General features: G+C 51.0%; 2 protein-coding genes across 2 annotated transcripts in view; both read right to left on the bottom strand.

Moving 5' to 3' along the window:
* Positions 1 to 3,999, bottom strand: part of LOC117193979 — a 68,461-nt gene extending 64,462 nt beyond the window's left edge. The window contains exon 1 of the mRNA XM_033398626.1: positions 3,967 to 3,999. Within this exon, the coding sequence (XP_033254517.1) occupies positions 3,967 to 3,999 (33 nt within the window). The remainder of the gene's footprint in view (positions 1 to 3,966) is intronic.
* Positions 4,000 to 5,603: 1,604 nt separating this feature from the next.
* On the bottom strand, positions 5,604 to 6,338 carry LOC117193978. Its single transcript, XM_033398625.1, has one exon. It carries the CDS (start codon positions 6,336 to 6,338, stop codon positions 5,604 to 5,606), a length of 735 nt encoding a protein of 244 aa, XP_033254516.1.
* Positions 6,339 to 16,460: the final 10,122 nt, after the last annotated feature.

Here is a 16,460-nt window from a genome sequence, read left to right as displayed (position 1 = left end):
CGGCTGTGTCACATCTCTGCGTTTCTAGTGGAATCGACTCACCTCATTTTGGGGGTTTGTGGGAGGCGGCTGTTAAAGCAGCTAAATATCATTTTCATCGCATCGTCTGGACCTACACTTTTACTCTTGATGAAATTCAGACCTTGGCTTGTGAAATCTCTGCTTTGTTAAATTCCCGTCCGCTTTATGCAATTACAGAAAGTCCCGATGATCTAGATGTGCTCACGCCAAACCACTTTCTCAATGGAGCCCCGAAAGCTGCATTCGACGAGCCAGATGTGGCGCATCTCCGGGTCAATTTACTTAGTCGATGGCAGCGGCTGTGTCAAATGAAGCAGGCGTTTTGGAGAAAATGGAGCACGGCGTATCTTTCGATTCTTCAGGAGCGGACCAAGTGGCGGTCATCGTCTCCAAACATCAAGCTAGGAGCGCTCGTCATGATCAAGGAGGAAACGCTGCCACCATTAAGGTGGCCGCTTGGCCGCATTGAGAGCGTCATCCCAGGAAAAAATGGAACCATCAGAGTAGCCGTCATCCGCACTCAAAAAGGCCTTTTCAAGAGGGCCGTTGGAAAAATAGCGGTTCTGCCCCTTCAGGATGGATCTGTTGAAAGCCTTTGCCTTCCAACGGGGGGTGAATGTTCGGAGCAGATCCCAGCCGATTAGCTGCTTGCCAAATAGCACCTAATTCTTGGCCCTCAGCCGCTTATTTTGTTTGTTACTTATGTCTATGTCACTCATTTGATTTTTAAAGCTCTGCGCTTGCTTGCCCTGCTAAACGCTCTCTGCCAGCTCGCTCTTCGCTATCTCCGCTTTGCGTCTGCCTACCGACGTCGGCCGAGCGAAGCTGCGCTTAGCGATCGGAGCGGCAATGTAAAGGGCAGGCAAGCCACACTTGCAATTTGGATGTCACGCATTAAAAAACATATCGTAATTTTATTTCTGCGCCGAGTTTTATTTAATTCGAAATAATTAGTCGGCCGATTGGGGATAAAAAACATTATCTCCACAGGTGTTTTGTTGAAATTATTGAGAGTATCGGAATCCGAGAGATAATCAATAGAGCGAGAGAAGTCCCAATAAATATCGCGTACAAGCGGATATCCCCCTTTTCCCATTAATTCCTTTACTAGTGTTGGGTCGTTCATCAAAGAACTGCATTCACTGGACTAAATAAAATGAATAAGTTTATCTTAATCGTTCATTTGTATCCATCTTTCGGTGTTTTTTCGGTATTTGAACAAAAACGAAGGATCTAAAAGAACGAATGAACGCTCACGAACATTGGTATTGTAGGCCGTCCAAACCCGGGGATTGTGCTCACTAATATCGCTGTGTGGGTGAACTGTATCTATATGCAAACACAAACCCGTTGATTTATGATAACTCTTCTGTAACGTCTCTCGTGATCGCCATTTAGAATGTGGCCTGCATCTCTCTCGTATCGATGATTCTTATGCGATAAATGACCATTGGTATTTCCACTAGCCATACAGTACATATATACTGTATCTTTGTTATTTAAATACTAATCGACTGTCGTAATAAGTATTTCCTTGATACAGTATCGAACATCACAACGAACATAGCAAAATGCTAGCGGAAAGTCATAATGTTCCGTCTTAAAAATTTGTTTAAACTATCGAACATATTTGCAGGAGCATTCTAAACTGTCAAACAAAGAATTTGTTTCGAACAGGGCCGTCCAGAGGCGAATTTTCGTCGAACACAACAAATTCGACGAAGTAGTTCGTACAAGTTGGTACAAGTTCGATGAAATGAAAGGTGAATGTTGTTTTTTCTGTTGTTATACGACAGAAATCAGAGAGAGAGATAACGTGTCTGAACATTTCTGAACGTGTCGTCGGGCGCTGCGTTTCGGCTATAAAAATGATCCGATCTGATCCAGATTCAGCAATCTGGTAGAAGCCTTTTCCTTGTGGAAGCCACAGATCTTCGTCCTTTGTGGGGGCGGAAGAGGGTCGTTCGAAATTTGGAAGTACACGGGCAATAGTGAGATCTAACAGGAGCGTGAAGACCAAATTTGGTTGCTCTAGCCTTAATAGTCTCTGAGCACTAGGCGCTCATAGGGACGGACGGACAGTCAGGGCTCAATCGACTTGGCTAGTGATGCTGATCAAGAATATATATGTATACACACTATGGGGTCGGAAACGCTTCCTTCTGGACGTCACCACAAATCGAATATACCCCTATGCTCATTTGTATTCCTCTGTTTGCTGTGCGCCGACTTTATTGACTAACTGTGGGGCACACACACACACACACAAACAGTATTTGCGATTCATTCTTTTGGCCCATTTGTCGGCTCTTGGCCTTGGCTTGTTGTCGTTCTTTGGGCTTTTGTAAAAGCAACCGAAAATAAATTAAGTGGAAGTAAGTCGCAACGAAGTGATACATTATTCTTTTTGGTGTGCTTTTCGCGTGTCCTCCTTGGTGGAAAACATTCTCATCGTTGAGTGCAACGCTCTCTTCGGTTTTTATCTGGGGATGGGATGGCCTTTTGGGGTTGGGGCTGCTAATTAGTCGCCGCGTCGCCCGCTCTGAGATCCCGATTATTGGCTGGAGGCCGCAAACTCGGACATAAATCAATGCGAAACTTTAATGAACTTTCATTCTTTGTGCGGGGTCGTTGGGGACCTTTGAAACTGTATACCCCCCAAAAAAAGACAGCGAGCGACAGAGGGAGACAGGGACAAGGAAATTTTCAGCCCCAACTAAAAGGTAACTTAATATACCGTAATTTGGCTTTAATGACCAGACCAAGGGGAAGGTGGCCTTGGCGCCTAAATAGCCTAAATAACTTAATATCAACCTGAAACGCCGTGATTGAGGGGACTACTCCTGGAGGCGGCGTTTTTCCAGTTTATTGCTACTTAACTAAGCCAACGATATCATTTTATTACAACCAACGAGGCCAGAACACGGGAGCTGCCAACTTGCCAAGGCCCGGACGGGAATTTCACTTTCAACGCGAGCTTTAACAGCGGCGCTCCTTGGAGCTTACTCTGGTTTCTCTCCCTCTCTCTCTCTCTCTCTCTCCAGCCAGCCAGACTCTCAGAGGCGATTAACGTGTTTCGTTTCACTTAACTTTTACGCTCTGCTTCCCCACTGTGCCCCGGGAATCCCCCTGGTCCCTGGGTCCATGCCGAGCTCTGCTATTAAGCACCGGGACGGTGGTGTCTCCCCCACTCGTATCTGTGGCACACGAAACTTTTACCTGCTGCACGCTTGACCCAACAAAGGACAGCGACAGCGACAGGGGAATGGGGAATGGGAGAGTGCCAGTGGCAGCGTGTGGGTTGGGAGTGGGAGTGGGAGTGACCTTCGTCGCTGACAGCAGCCGTCTTTAACCTTTCATGATGAGGGAGCCCGTGGCCGGGTAAGGTGGCAAGGTGGGGCTTTCTACTTCTCGGGAAATCAGCAGCCATCGGAAGTGAAGCCAAAACTTTCTCAAGTGCTTCAAGACGATGTAACATTCCACGGCAGGGATCTCTGCTTGTTGTTTTCCCGAACTTTGACTGCTGTTTGGGGGCTTCCGTCGGAGGAGGGAGGCCTCACCCCAGCGCTGTAAACTGTATTTTAGGTAAGTTGGCTTTAATTCGTCTGCTGGCACTGTGACAGTTTTCCGTGCACTGAACCAGTTTTCCCTCGGTGTGGCTCCCACAGCCACAGCCACAGCCACACGATTTTCGTTTAACAAACCGCCGGCCGCAGCGGCATATAATTTTTTGGCAACCACAGCTGTGTCTGTGTCCTGGTCCTCGCTGTGGATGCGGTTCCGCTTATTGTGTAGAATTTTTGCCATTAGCAAAAACGAAAGCAGAGCAAATCGTGGCCAGAAATTCCACCTTACAGCCGAGCACACAACCTTGAGGCCGCTCTTTAATGTGGCACATAGTCCCCGCCCCCCTACCGCACTGCTGCTGAGGGCCCAAGGCCATACCTTGCTGCACTTAGGATCCGCATTCGAAGGCATTTCTTAGCGCAAAATCAATAGCCAACGCGGCGGTCGAGGGGGAAAAGGCAGCCATGATGACAATATATTGTGGGTGGCGGGGGGAGGGGGTGGCGGAGAGTAAAGAAACGAGAAACAACTGTCGCTACATACTCATAAACGTAATCATGATGAAGCAACGACTGGGATGACGGCGACGACTACAATGTCGACTGACTGCCCTCGAGTATTTTATCCTTGACAAATCCTTGTGCCACAGCAGCAAATGGAAAAAGCGACAGACGGAGAAAGGGAGAGGCAATGCCAAGTGCGCAGCAGAATGTCTAAATGAGTGCAGGACCACGGATTCTGGATAGGGGATCCAGTGAATGAGCAAACTCTCTGGCTTTCCCGACTCCCCGACTGCTTGCTAGGTGCCACTGACAATGGCGATCACAAATCGGTCGGGTGGGTGCTTCAAGACAAACCATGCCCCCCCACCCCCACTGTCGGGGCACCGGAGCCCTTGGCTTGTCCCACCCTCGTGATGGATGACAATAAACCCGACAAGCGGTGACGACAATTGTTTGTTGCCAGTCGCTCTCTCTCTCTCTCTCTCTCTCTCTCTCTCTCTCCCTCTCTCTCTCTCTCTCTCTCTCACTCCCCATCATTATCCCGCTTGTGCTCCAGCTCTACTTAGCGGAGCATTTGTTAGCCCCAAACAATAGTAGTGGTAGAAGGAGCCAGATGGCCCCCTGACTTTTCCCAGCATTAAAGTTTTGCTTAAAATGTCCAAAACAATGAGTTATTGGAGACGGGCAATCGATTATCCATTCCAATGGGAGTCGGATAGTGCCCATATATTTAGATATTGATTATCTCCCAGCCACCAGGGCATCGAAGGAAACGAAGCGGCGGACGTACTAGCTAAGGAAGGCGTCGGGCTGGAGAATAGGAGAACCGAGAACGTGCCTGTCTCCCTCAGAACGCTGCAAGGCGATCTAGAGAAGCAGGCTAGATCACAGACTGATAGCAGGTGGAGGAGTACCACCACCTGCAGAACCTCGAAGAAAATGTGCAAGGAGCGCAACGAGAAACTTAGCCACTACCTACTGCACCTACCACGAAAGGACTGTAGATTGCTAGTGGGAATACTAACAGGTCAGTGTCTGGCTGCTGCACATGCAGCAAAGCTAGGCATCACCAACAGAGACAGTTGTAGGAAATGTGAGGAACCTGGGGCTATCGAAACCCTGGAACATCTCACCTGCAACTGTCCGGCTCTCTCAAGGGCAAGGAGGAGATACCTGGCCGCCCCAGTGTTGGCATCAGTGGAAGATGCCTCCAAAAGGACGCCACAGGAACTGCTGGCCTATGCTAAAAACACCTCGATTCTCGGGGACTTTTAAAACCACATTAACACTACCGCGACGGTTCATACACCCCCCCATCCGGATAACTAAGGGCCATATTGGCCTATGCGTGGCCCCGCTGAGGGCCGTCCGGGTTAACCTAACCTAACCTATCTCCTATAAAATGTACACTGCTTTCGATTTCGACGGGGCTTTTTGTTGTTTTCTCTGTTGCTGTGCACTGCTTTGCCTGTTAATGCTCTTTGGACTGCTTATTTGCTCAATCTTCTGTTGTTATTTGAATATACGCTGCTTTGTGCTTGCATGAACTTTGAACTGCTTTCTATGCACTCTAAACTGGGCGGCACCGGCTGCGCATATCATGTTTTGTGCTGCTTCTTCATGGTCCAGCCTTCTGTCGCGTGCCGCCGCCAATTTATCGAAGATTTTCCGCTTCTTGTAGGTGACGCATGCCACCTTCACGCCGGTTACCATGCAGCTCAAGAGGCTTTCCATTTCATTCCAGTCCACTGGCTGTCTTATTTCGTTGGCTGACGGCGCCCCTTTGGCGATCTGGCTCTCGGGTTGTTGTTGTTGTTGCAACGTCGCCATTTTGTCCGCCGCCGTCTCACAGGTTGGCGCTGGAGATTTGTTGGCCACCGATTTCCCGCTGGTTGGTTCTTGAGTTTGTTTGCTCTTTTTCCCCTTGCCATCGCCCAAGAAGTTTTGGTATACGGCACAGGGGTCCTTCTTTGAAGATTTGTTCTCCTTCCCCTGGCCGCAGGAGTCATTCTTCGAAGCCTTAGGTTCTGCCTTGCCGCAGGCACTCTCCTTAGAAGCTTTCGGTTCCGGCTTGCTGCAGGAGTCCTTCTTCGAAGCCTTAGACTCTGTCTGGCCGCAGCCACTCTCCTTCGAAGCCTTAGGCTTCGCCTGGCCGCACGCACTCTCCTTCGAAGCCTTCTCCTCCTTCGGCTTGGCACAATGATTCGGCTCCTTCGGCGGCTCTTTCTTCGCCTTCTTTTTCTCCATCTCCGCCAAATACTTGCGCCTCCCATCGAGCCTCGTATTAGATGGCTTCGCCTGGCAAACACCTGCCCGACCTCTTGCTTAAAAATTAACAGCGACAACAGCGAAGACAAGTTGCACAAATTTAAATATAAAATGTAACTCGTGCTCCACCATCCTCCAGAGGGGGAGGGGAACAGGTACACACACTCGTAATTGCGGCGCAAGTTTCGCCAGGTGGGTGGACTGGTGCGCGGGCCGGGGGGGGGGGGGGGGGGGGGCGGGGGCCCAACTCTTCTGCCTGTCTGCTGTTGTCTGCTTGGCGGCGCATGAAGTGAAAATTAATTTCTAAATGCGGGAAATTAACAAATTACAAACAACGGAATGACGATGGGCGGCTGGCAGGCGGAAGCAGACATGCCATAATTTACAACACACTCCCCCCCCTCCCCACCAACACACACACACACTCGTGCCTCCTTGTGGCAGTCTGAAGACGGGGGCGCATTCATGACGTGGCAAAGTTCGTACAGAAACTTCCTCGAGGGGGGGGGGGGACTGGTGGCGGCTGGGTGTTGAGCGGCAAGGTGTTGAAGCCCAGGCGAGAGACGACGCATTGTCTTGTGCCGGGGAATGGCCGAAAACAAGAAGCTACAGGCTACAGGCCGCCAAAGGAATCCCTGAATCCTGAGGTGGAAAAGTGCGTGCAGGCGAAACTGCAGAGTGTTGAGGGTTTTATAAGGTCCTTGAGCGATGATGAAGACACGGCTCGCGAGAATATATCCGAATGTGCCAGGATCAAGCTGAGGGAACAGTGCGAGGCAGAGATTCAGCAAAGAAAACTCGAAGAAGAGATTCAGCGAAAGAAATGCTTGGAAAAGAGGGACCGAAAGGAGGCAGAGGTTCAGCAAAGAAAACTCGCGGAAAAGAGAGCCCGCAAGGAAGCAGAGGCTCTGCGAAGAAAGTGCCAGGAGAAGAGAGCCCGAAAGGAAGCAGAGGCCAAGGCAAAGGACGACAAATGCCTGCAAGGAGGGCCGAGAGGCGGAGCCGAAGCTGTTGTCAATCAGGAACTGCTGAAGCACTTCCGGGAGTGTTTGTTCAAAAAGCTCGGCGGACCGCACAACACCCAGCCGGGCCGAAAGGTGACCATTGCGGGCGCCGGCGCCGTGGGCATGGCCTGTGCCATGGCCCTCCTCTGCAAGGGCGTCACCAACCACGTGGCCCTCTTCGATGATCAGAAGGATTGGGTGGCGGCAGAGCGGCTGGACATGCTGCACGGCTCGATGTTCATCAACAATCCGCTGATCGAGCAGTGCAACGGCGTGGCGGCCACGAAGGACTCGCGGCTGGTGGTGCTGACGGCTGGGAACCGGCCCAAGCCGAACGAGACCCGCCTGGATGTGGCCCAGAAGACGGAGGACATTGTCAAGGCGGTGATGCCGGCACTGCTGGAGCAGAGTCCCAGGGCCACCTTCATAGTGGTGTCCAATCACGCGGACGTGATGGCCTGGGTGGCCCGCAAGGTGACCAATCTGCCGTACGAGCGCTGCTTCAGCACTGGCTGTCACCTGGACACGGCCCGCTTCCTCCTGTTCATCGGCCAGCTGTTGGGGATCGCGGCCCGCTCCGTCCACGGCTACGTGATCGGGGAGCACGGCGGCAGCTCGGTGCCTCTGTGGTCGACGGTGAGCGTCGGGGGCGTGCGCCTGCAGGAGATCCTTCTGTACTGGTCAGCGGTCCACAAGGATGTGGTGGAGGCGGCCTTCAGGGTGATCGTTGTCAAGGGCTACACCAACTGGGCCATCGGCCTCACCGTCGCCGACGTCGTCTCGGCGATATTCGAGGACAGCCATCGGGTGCTGACGCTGTCCACCAACGTCCAGGGCTTCTGCGGTGTGAAGCACGAGGTGTTCATGTCCGTTCCCTGCGTCGTCTCAGCCCACGGGATCTCGGCGATTTGCCGGCCGAAGCTAAGCGACTGGGAGAAGAAGCGGTTCTTGAAGTCCGCACAGATACTGCTGGAGGCCCAATGCTCCATCAAAGTGTAATCATTTGTACTCCCCCCAACTCCCCTCACCCAGGATCCAGTCGGCCCTGAGATCTCAATCACCGTGTGACTTCACTCTCAGTTTTTATTATTATTTTATTAAAATTCCCCGTTACATGCCGCACGTTCATTAGGTGGTAGTTTTTATTTGATCACATACGAAAATTGGCCTCAAATGTTGCACCCGGGATGTGCCACAATCGCCTAAACTTGCAGGTACAGCGGTTTCTAGGAAGATTCAGACGTTGGCCCAGCATCGGCAAGGAGCCCGAACCCGCCGCCGCCGCCCCCACTGTCCGCCGGATGAACATGGAGCTGCGATCCAGGATGCCGTCGATCATCGAATGCGAACTGGACCCGCCCATGGCCTGTGACATACCCAACAGCGAAATAAACAAGCCGGACAGGCGCCACTGGTCCACCCCTGGCCTCTCCTCGTCCGTCTGGAGTGCGTTTGTGGGAGGGCCACCAGCCGAGGTACACGAGGAGACCCAGCCCAAGGCGATTGGTGGCAGACTTCGCCGCTTCGCCAAGGAGCCGGAGGCCAGGAGCTGCCTGCGAAGGCGCAACGAGTTGCTCAACCTCAAGATGAGGGGCCTGGACAAGACCCCCCTCTGGTTGCAGGAGCCGCCCGCTTCTAAGGGAGGCGTCTGCACGAAGGAGGGGGGCGCGAAGCCGGTGCCCAAGTACAGTTTTCCGAACTTCATCTGCAATTCCGAGGAGACCAGGACGACAGAGCTGACACCGAAACCATTGACCGAACAGAAGGACGAGCCGCCAGCTCTAGCTGCATGTCTGTCCTTTAGCAACGTGGCGATGAGGAACCGCGAGGAGAAGTTGTTCGAGATTACCAAGAGCCACTGGAGCCAGCTGAAGGAGCCAAGGCCCAGCAAGCAGTTCGAGGATGATTTCGACAATCTGCGGCAGTGGCAGAAGAGCCAGAGCACCTCCAAGCTGCAGCAGGGATACGTGCAGAAGCAGCAGCAGAAGCAGGAGCAGGACCTTAGCAGGAAGTGCGAGGCCAAGCGAAGGGATCACCTCGCCGCCGAAAGCCGAGCCACCGCCCGACGGCCCGAGCTGTTGGGGGAAGTGAGAGACGACCCTCAGCAGGCGCAGGATGTTTGCTGGCCAGAAAAGAGCTGCCCGCACCTGAAGGACAACCACATGTGCACGGTAAAGGCCAAGCAGGCGGTAGAGCGCCATCAGAAAGCAAATAAAAACCTACGAGAATCCTGCCCGATCGCAGCGGAGAAGAAGGCGGCTCGCAGGCAGCAGAAGCATCAGGAGGACATGTGCAAGGACACTGCAAAGCAGAGAGAACAACAAATCTTCATGCTGGAGAGAAAGTGCAAGGATATCCTAGGGGAGCAGGCGCCACAGCGAGGCCTCGGCGAGGAGCTGCAGCTTCGAGAGGTGGAACGGCTGTCCAAGTGCCTGAATCTTCTCGAGCTGAAGATGCTGCTGCAAATGAAGAGCAAATTCAAAAGGACGCAGAGTGGCAGGACAGAGAATGGGCAGAAGCAGCTGCCGCAGGTGAAAAAGTGCCTGGAGATCTGGGAGAAACAGGAGCTGGCGGAGAAAGGTGAAGAGCGAGGGATCGACAGCGACTGCGATGGCTTTGTGCTGCATCAGATCGAGGAAATCTCCAAGCAGTGCGCCGCCACGAAGGAAAAGTACGAGAGGCGGAGGAGGCGTTTGGAAAGCGAGGCCCGAAAGAAGGAAGAGGAGGAGCGCATCCGGAAAGAGGAAGCAGAGGCCGCTCTGAGAAAGAAGACAGCCGAGGCACTCCACAGGATATCGCTGATCTCCGATCTGAAGCAAAAGCGCAGGGATATCGCCACCAAACAGCAGCTCTTGCAGCTCAAACACTTGGAGAGGTCCATGGAGGAGAAGCTGAATGAAGAGAAGCAACGCAGGCGGGCGGAGCGTGACCAGACGAGGGCTGAGCACAAGCAGAGACTCAGGCAAATGAAGCGAATGGTGAGGCTGGGTCGCCTGAGCATTACACAGGACTCGAGCACCCAGAGCCTCGTCATCACTCCCGCCATCTCCAAGTGGCGGCACATGCTGGCGGAACCGCGTGGCCTGGAGGACGCGTTCAGTGATCCTTACCCAGAACGTTTAGATGATAGCGCTAAACTTCGGGGTAAGGATGACTGCCGGACGCAGGCCCACCCACAGAGGCATTCTCCTCCGACACCACGAGCCTCCGCCTTCGGATCCACCATCATATCACGCAAGCGCCTGTCCAACCTGAAGCGATATGGCATCAATGACGCTCTGGTGGTCTACTGGCTGCGGGAGGCAGCGTTCCCGCTGGTGCAGCCAGCCGCTCGTTGTGGCACAAAGAACCAGAGCACAACCCTGAACCTTGGCACCTGCCCCTGCCCCTGCCCCAAAGGCGACAAGACCAGCAACGACGATGCGTCTCATTGAGCGTTCTACATATGTAGTTCCTACTTTCAAATGTGATGCGATATCAAAATTAATGTTAAACAAATTAAATCAATTCAGATTTTATTCGATACTTTTTTGTGGGTTTCTGTTTCAAAGTAAAAGTATCCACATCACAGCAATAATGCGTTCGATCTATATGATTCCTGAAAACCGAATGACGCTCACACACGGTCATACAAAGGCACACAAAGGACTCGTCCGTTCCATCGGAAAATCAAGCGCAGAGGGAGTGCTTTCGGATCTGGCACAGTAAAAGTAACGAGATCTGCTTCGCTTAGTCCATTTTGGGCGAGCGATTCAAAGTAACGAGAAAGCGGAATCGCTGATTCCAATGAACCGAACGAAGCGGAGCCCGAAGCGCGAATTGCAACGAATCGATTCGGCTGCCCGTTCACGTAGGTCTCTATTATGCTTAGACGTTGACGTCTACGATATGAAAATGTATCACTTGTGCTCGCACTTGTGCTGCAATGATGGGTGCTGACTATTGAGGGACTATGCTCAAACTTTATGGGGCTATTCGTTGCTGCCTTCGCCTTTTTGGAGCTAATGATTCAGGATTAGATAACCTTCCAAACTTACAGACAAACATCAAATGTACTGGACGAGGGAACGCCTGATTATTCTCTGCAAAAGAGATCCAATTTGATGGGATATCAAAGGACATCATAGTACACCTTCTGCGTGTGGAATGAAAAGACCGGGCACCGAGTGCCACGGCGAAAACTGTTAATAAATACAATTCTTTGTCCGAAAGCAAGGTCTTCCAAAGGCCAGTGCCTATCAAAGCACTGCTCGGCGAAGGGATAACAGAGCCAAAGCAAACAAAAAGGACATGCATACATATATGTACATACATCTCTCCGATTGTATTATTGAAGTAATGAAATTGCCACCAAACACACACACACACACACACACACACACACACACGCTGCCACAAATATCGTACGAGAGAAAGATTCATGGGGCAGGCAGCACTCAATGTCTTTCAGGGACTTGGTTATGAATTTTATGCCTTGATAACAAGAGAAATGCCATTGGACAGCAGAGGCAGAAGCAGCAAACAGGCTGGAGGTGCCGCCCGGCTGTCCTTACCTCCTTGTGTTTGATCAGGGCGGTATTTGGTTTTTATTTCGTATTGATTCCGAGTTAGTCTTTGCCCCCCCCTCCAAAGTACACATTTGCAGATGCCTCGTGTGTCCTGCTGTCCTGTTGTCTGCCTCGGGCCGGCCAAATAAACCATATAAACAAAAGTCCTGTGTTGGTGCCACGGCTGACTGGGTCCTGCAGCAGGAGCTCCCCCCTGCTCCTCGTGCTGCTGCTGCTCCTGTTTGAGCTTTTTCTGTGTGCCATGTGTCGTCGTCTCTGGTTGCTGTCTGTCTCGTTTTTGGGTTTCCTATTTCAAGACACGGACAAACAGCAGGACGCGGCCAGGGCAAGGCAGGACGTGTCCTTGGGGAGGGGTTTTTGGGCGACAAATGAGTTGTGTGTGTAATTAAGTCCAGGCCAGGCCAATCCAATCCGATATTTGTCAGCACAACACGAACCGCAAATTGATTTCCACTTTATTATTCCTTAATATTCCCCCATCTAAATGCAGATTTTAATTAACACTTTCCTCTCTCTCTCTCTCTTTCTCTCTCTTTGCAGGTAAGAAAACCTACTTGAAGAACAAAAACTCTGAAAAATTAGAAGAGTTTTTCTAATCAATTACCGAAAACTTTGGGTGGCTGTAATTTAAATTATTTATTTGGCGGGGCGAAAAACTTGATACGCTCGATCTAATTCAAGGTTGGCGAACAACTATATTTTCTTCACAACTCAAATCTCTTACTCTAGCTAACCTACGGTGGCAAAGCGGGGCGAATTCGCCAAGAGCGAGAGAGCAAGCTTTTATTGCGCTCCCGCTTTGCCCTAGCCTAACTTACACTAGACTTCATAATTCAGATCAATAACTAATAATTGTGGCCATGGCTGGAAGGTCACGCAACACCGGCCCCGTTGAATGCCTGCATCGGCTTCAACACATTGGGAGCGGCGCTAATTTGTGTATGGGCCGCCGAAAAACCGCTCCAGTGCTAGTCCTTATTTCGACGACCCTGACCATGCCGTCCTCTCCTGCGTGCGTGGCGATGACCCTCCCCACGAGCCACTCCTGAGGCGGCAGATTGTCCTCGGCCACGATGACGAGGTCTCCTTCCTCGAGGTTCGGTTGCTGCTGGTGCCATTTGCCCCGAATTTGCAGCCCCAGGACATATTCGCGGGACCATCGCTGCCAAAACGCTTGCCTGACTGACGAGACAAGTCGCCATCGCCGCAAGCAACTGAGACTCTCCTGGTCCGGAGTCCGCAGTGCTGGGGGGGCGATGAGCGACCCGCCTGTCAGCAGGTGCCCGGCTGTTAGGGCCTCGCCGTCGCTTGGATCTTGGCTGATGGCTCCCAGCGGCCTCGAGTTCATTATGGCCTCGATGCCGACGAGGACTGTGGCGGTTAGGAGCGCGCTGCCTACCGCCCGTAGGAGTAGGCTCTTGGCAGTTTTTACACCTGCCTCCCATAGCCCTCCCATGTGAGGAGCTCGCGGCGGTATGAACGAAATTTGCATCCGTTCTTTGACGCGAAGTCGCGAATTGCGTCTCTTTGCTCCTTGAGCCTGATCCGCAGAGCGCTGAGATGGCGGCTCGCTCCGACGAAGTTCGTCCCGTTGTCGCAATGAACGACTTGGGGATATCCTCGGCGCCCGACGAACCTTTGAAAACCAACAAAAAACAATCAGTGGTTAGATCGGAAACTATTTCTAGGTGAACCGCCTTGGACGCAAAACAAACAAAAAGCGCAATGTATGACTTGTATGGGGGCCTTCCGCGAATTTTCAATGTCGTGTGCACTGGTCCACAAAAATCAACGCCGCAAATTGAAAATGGGCGGAGAGCACGGAGTCGATCCGCGGGTAAATTCCCCATGAGTTGCGTCAGCAATCGAGGCTTGCATTTAAAACAGCGCATACACGATCGAACTGTCTGACGGCAGACCTCCTGAGCGTTCACTATCCACACGCTCTGTCGAAGGATGCTCACAAGTGCTCGTGGGCCGACATGAAAGTTCGAATGGTGCAGATGATGAATATAGCTTCGCACGAATTGCGAGCGCTTAGTCAAAAGCAGAGGAAACTTGGCATCGTATGATATAGGAGCTTTGGCTAGTCGCCCCCCCACTCGCAACAACGAAAAGTTGCACCAAGTCCCTGTGTCTTCATGGATGAATGGGTTCAACCGCTGAAGACTAGGACCAATTGTAGATCCTTTCCTAACCTTTTCAATATCTCCTTGATACTCGTGATGCTGGATGATTTCGACAATTTTATAAAAAGCTTCATTGTATTCGGTCGGTGAGATAGTTTTTTCGAAATTTAGGCTTGGGTCTTTACATTTTCTTATAAAGCGGAACACATACACGAACACTCTAAGCAGTTTGAGGTGTGACGAGAATCCCTCGATGACATCTAACAGCTCCGAACTTCGCACAGCCGCGGTCAACCCGACCGCAGTCTTCCTCTTTTCCAGCTGAAGATCATCGGAGTGTTCGAAATGAGCGTTCTTGGGCCAGTTTTCTTCTTCCTCTTTCAGAAATGATGGTCCTTCGAACCAAATTGACTGAACGATTTCGTCGACGTCCCAACCTCTTGAGACAATATCTGCTGGGTTCTGTTTCGTGTGTACATGCCGCCACGTAGCATCATCTGACCACTCTTGAATCTCAGCCACTCTATTTGAAACGAAAGTCGACAACGACGATGGATGAGACCGGATCCAATGGAGAGTTACCTCTGAATCCGACCAATAAACGACTCGTTCAATGGGCACGTTTAATAGGGGCTTGATTCTGTGACAGAGATCTGCGAGAAGGTGAGCGGCACATAACTCAAGCCTTGGGAGCGTTTTGGTCTTGAGCGGCGCTACTTTGGATTTCGAAGTCAACAATGATATTTTTAAACCATCTGCAGTTCTGCTACGTATATAGACGCACGCTCCATACGCTCTCATGGAGGCGTCAGCAAAGGCATGTATTTGAACCGGTGACATCGGATCGGAATACACAAATCGAGATATGGATATGTCTTCCAATTGAGATAGTGTATTTTTCAACTTATTCCACGCTGTTTCCAAATGCAGCGGGATCGACTCATCCCAATCTAGTTTGTTAAGCCAAAGCTCCTGCAATAGGATCTTGCCTTTTATAACGATAGGACTTAATAAACCAAGGGGGTCAAACAACTTTGATGTCACCGATAGTATGTTCCGTTTTGTCGCTCGGAGACCCATAACTGAATTGTCAATTTTGAACTTAAAGGCATCGTCAGTAGGTAACCATGAGATTCCTAACGCCTTTGTCGACTCTGAATCCGAGATTGTTATGGGTTTGGCTGTGCTCTCAGATGCGGTGATCTCGGGTGAGTGCGAAAACCACTTAGTCAACTCAAACCCTGCGGTTTGAAGAACCTGAGACACTTCGGACTTAATTGCCCTTAGTTCCTCTACGCATGCAGCACCAGTCAACAAGTCATCGACGTAAAAGTCGGACCCAATAACGTTAGCAGCTCTAGGGAATGAGAGCTTCGCAGACTCACTCAACCTTTTCAAACACCGGATAGCTAAGAATGGGGCTGGTGCAGTCCCATAGGTTACAGTGTTGAGATTGTATAATCTCAAGGATTCAGAAGGGTCTCTTCTCCACACTATGAGCTGAAACTGCCGATCCGCTTCGTTCACCATCACTTGGCGATACATCTTTTTAACATCAGCAGTCAGGGCAAACCTGTGCAGACGGAAACGGAGCAGTGTCGAGTATAATTCCTCTTGAATGGTAGGTCCCACCATCAGAATGTCATTTAAGGCCACCTGTAAGGACGTCTTGGACGAAGCATCGAGCACGACTCGGAGCTTGGTAGACGTACTTTGGGGCCTCAGAACACACTGATGAGGGATTACGTAGTGTGGAGTAGAAGGAATCGTATTGTCAGTAGGAGACATATGACCTAAGGAGAGGTACTCTTCCATGAATTCCAAGTACATTTTCTTCAACTCAGGGTCACGATGCAATCGTCTTTCAAGCGACAACCTCAAAGGAGTTGCCTAAACAATTTGGATCTGATTTAAACGGGAGCCTTACTTCAAACCGACCTGTGATAGTACCTGAGTCGTCTTACGATAGTGTTCTTCACATGGCTTTTGCTCAGGTGTGGCAATTTTCTTGGTAGATGGCATTTCTTCCAGTGACCAAAACTTTTTCAAGGTCCTATCGATGGATAATAGCAACTCTTCACTGCAACTCAAACTGTTTGTAATTTGAGGAGCAGAACTCCTGGAAACATATTTTCCCGACACAACCCAACCAAAAAGGGTTTTCTGAAGAGTTGGAAAGTCAGGACCTAGTTTAATTTGACCAACAGCTAATAATTCAAAGAACGATTCTGCTCCAATTAACATATCTATTCTTTGTGGCTTGTAGAAATAAGGGGCTGCCAGGGGTAGGTTCTCTGGGATTCGCCAGTCAGTCACATTCACTGACTGGTCAGGGTGATAACCTGAAATTGATTTCAGGATCCAAAAATCAAAGGAGAACTCACTACCATTTATTCGCGA

This window comes from Drosophila miranda, assembly GCF_003369915.1.
Source record: "Drosophila miranda strain MSH22 chromosome Y unlocalized genomic scaffold, D.miranda_PacBio2.1 Contig_Y2_pilon, whole genome shotgun sequence".
NCBI lineage: Eukaryota > Metazoa > Arthropoda > Insecta > Diptera > Drosophilidae > Drosophila > Drosophila miranda.
The sequence above is the reverse complement of the archived record's forward strand: the minus strand, read 5'-3'. Positions and strand labels throughout refer to the sequence as shown.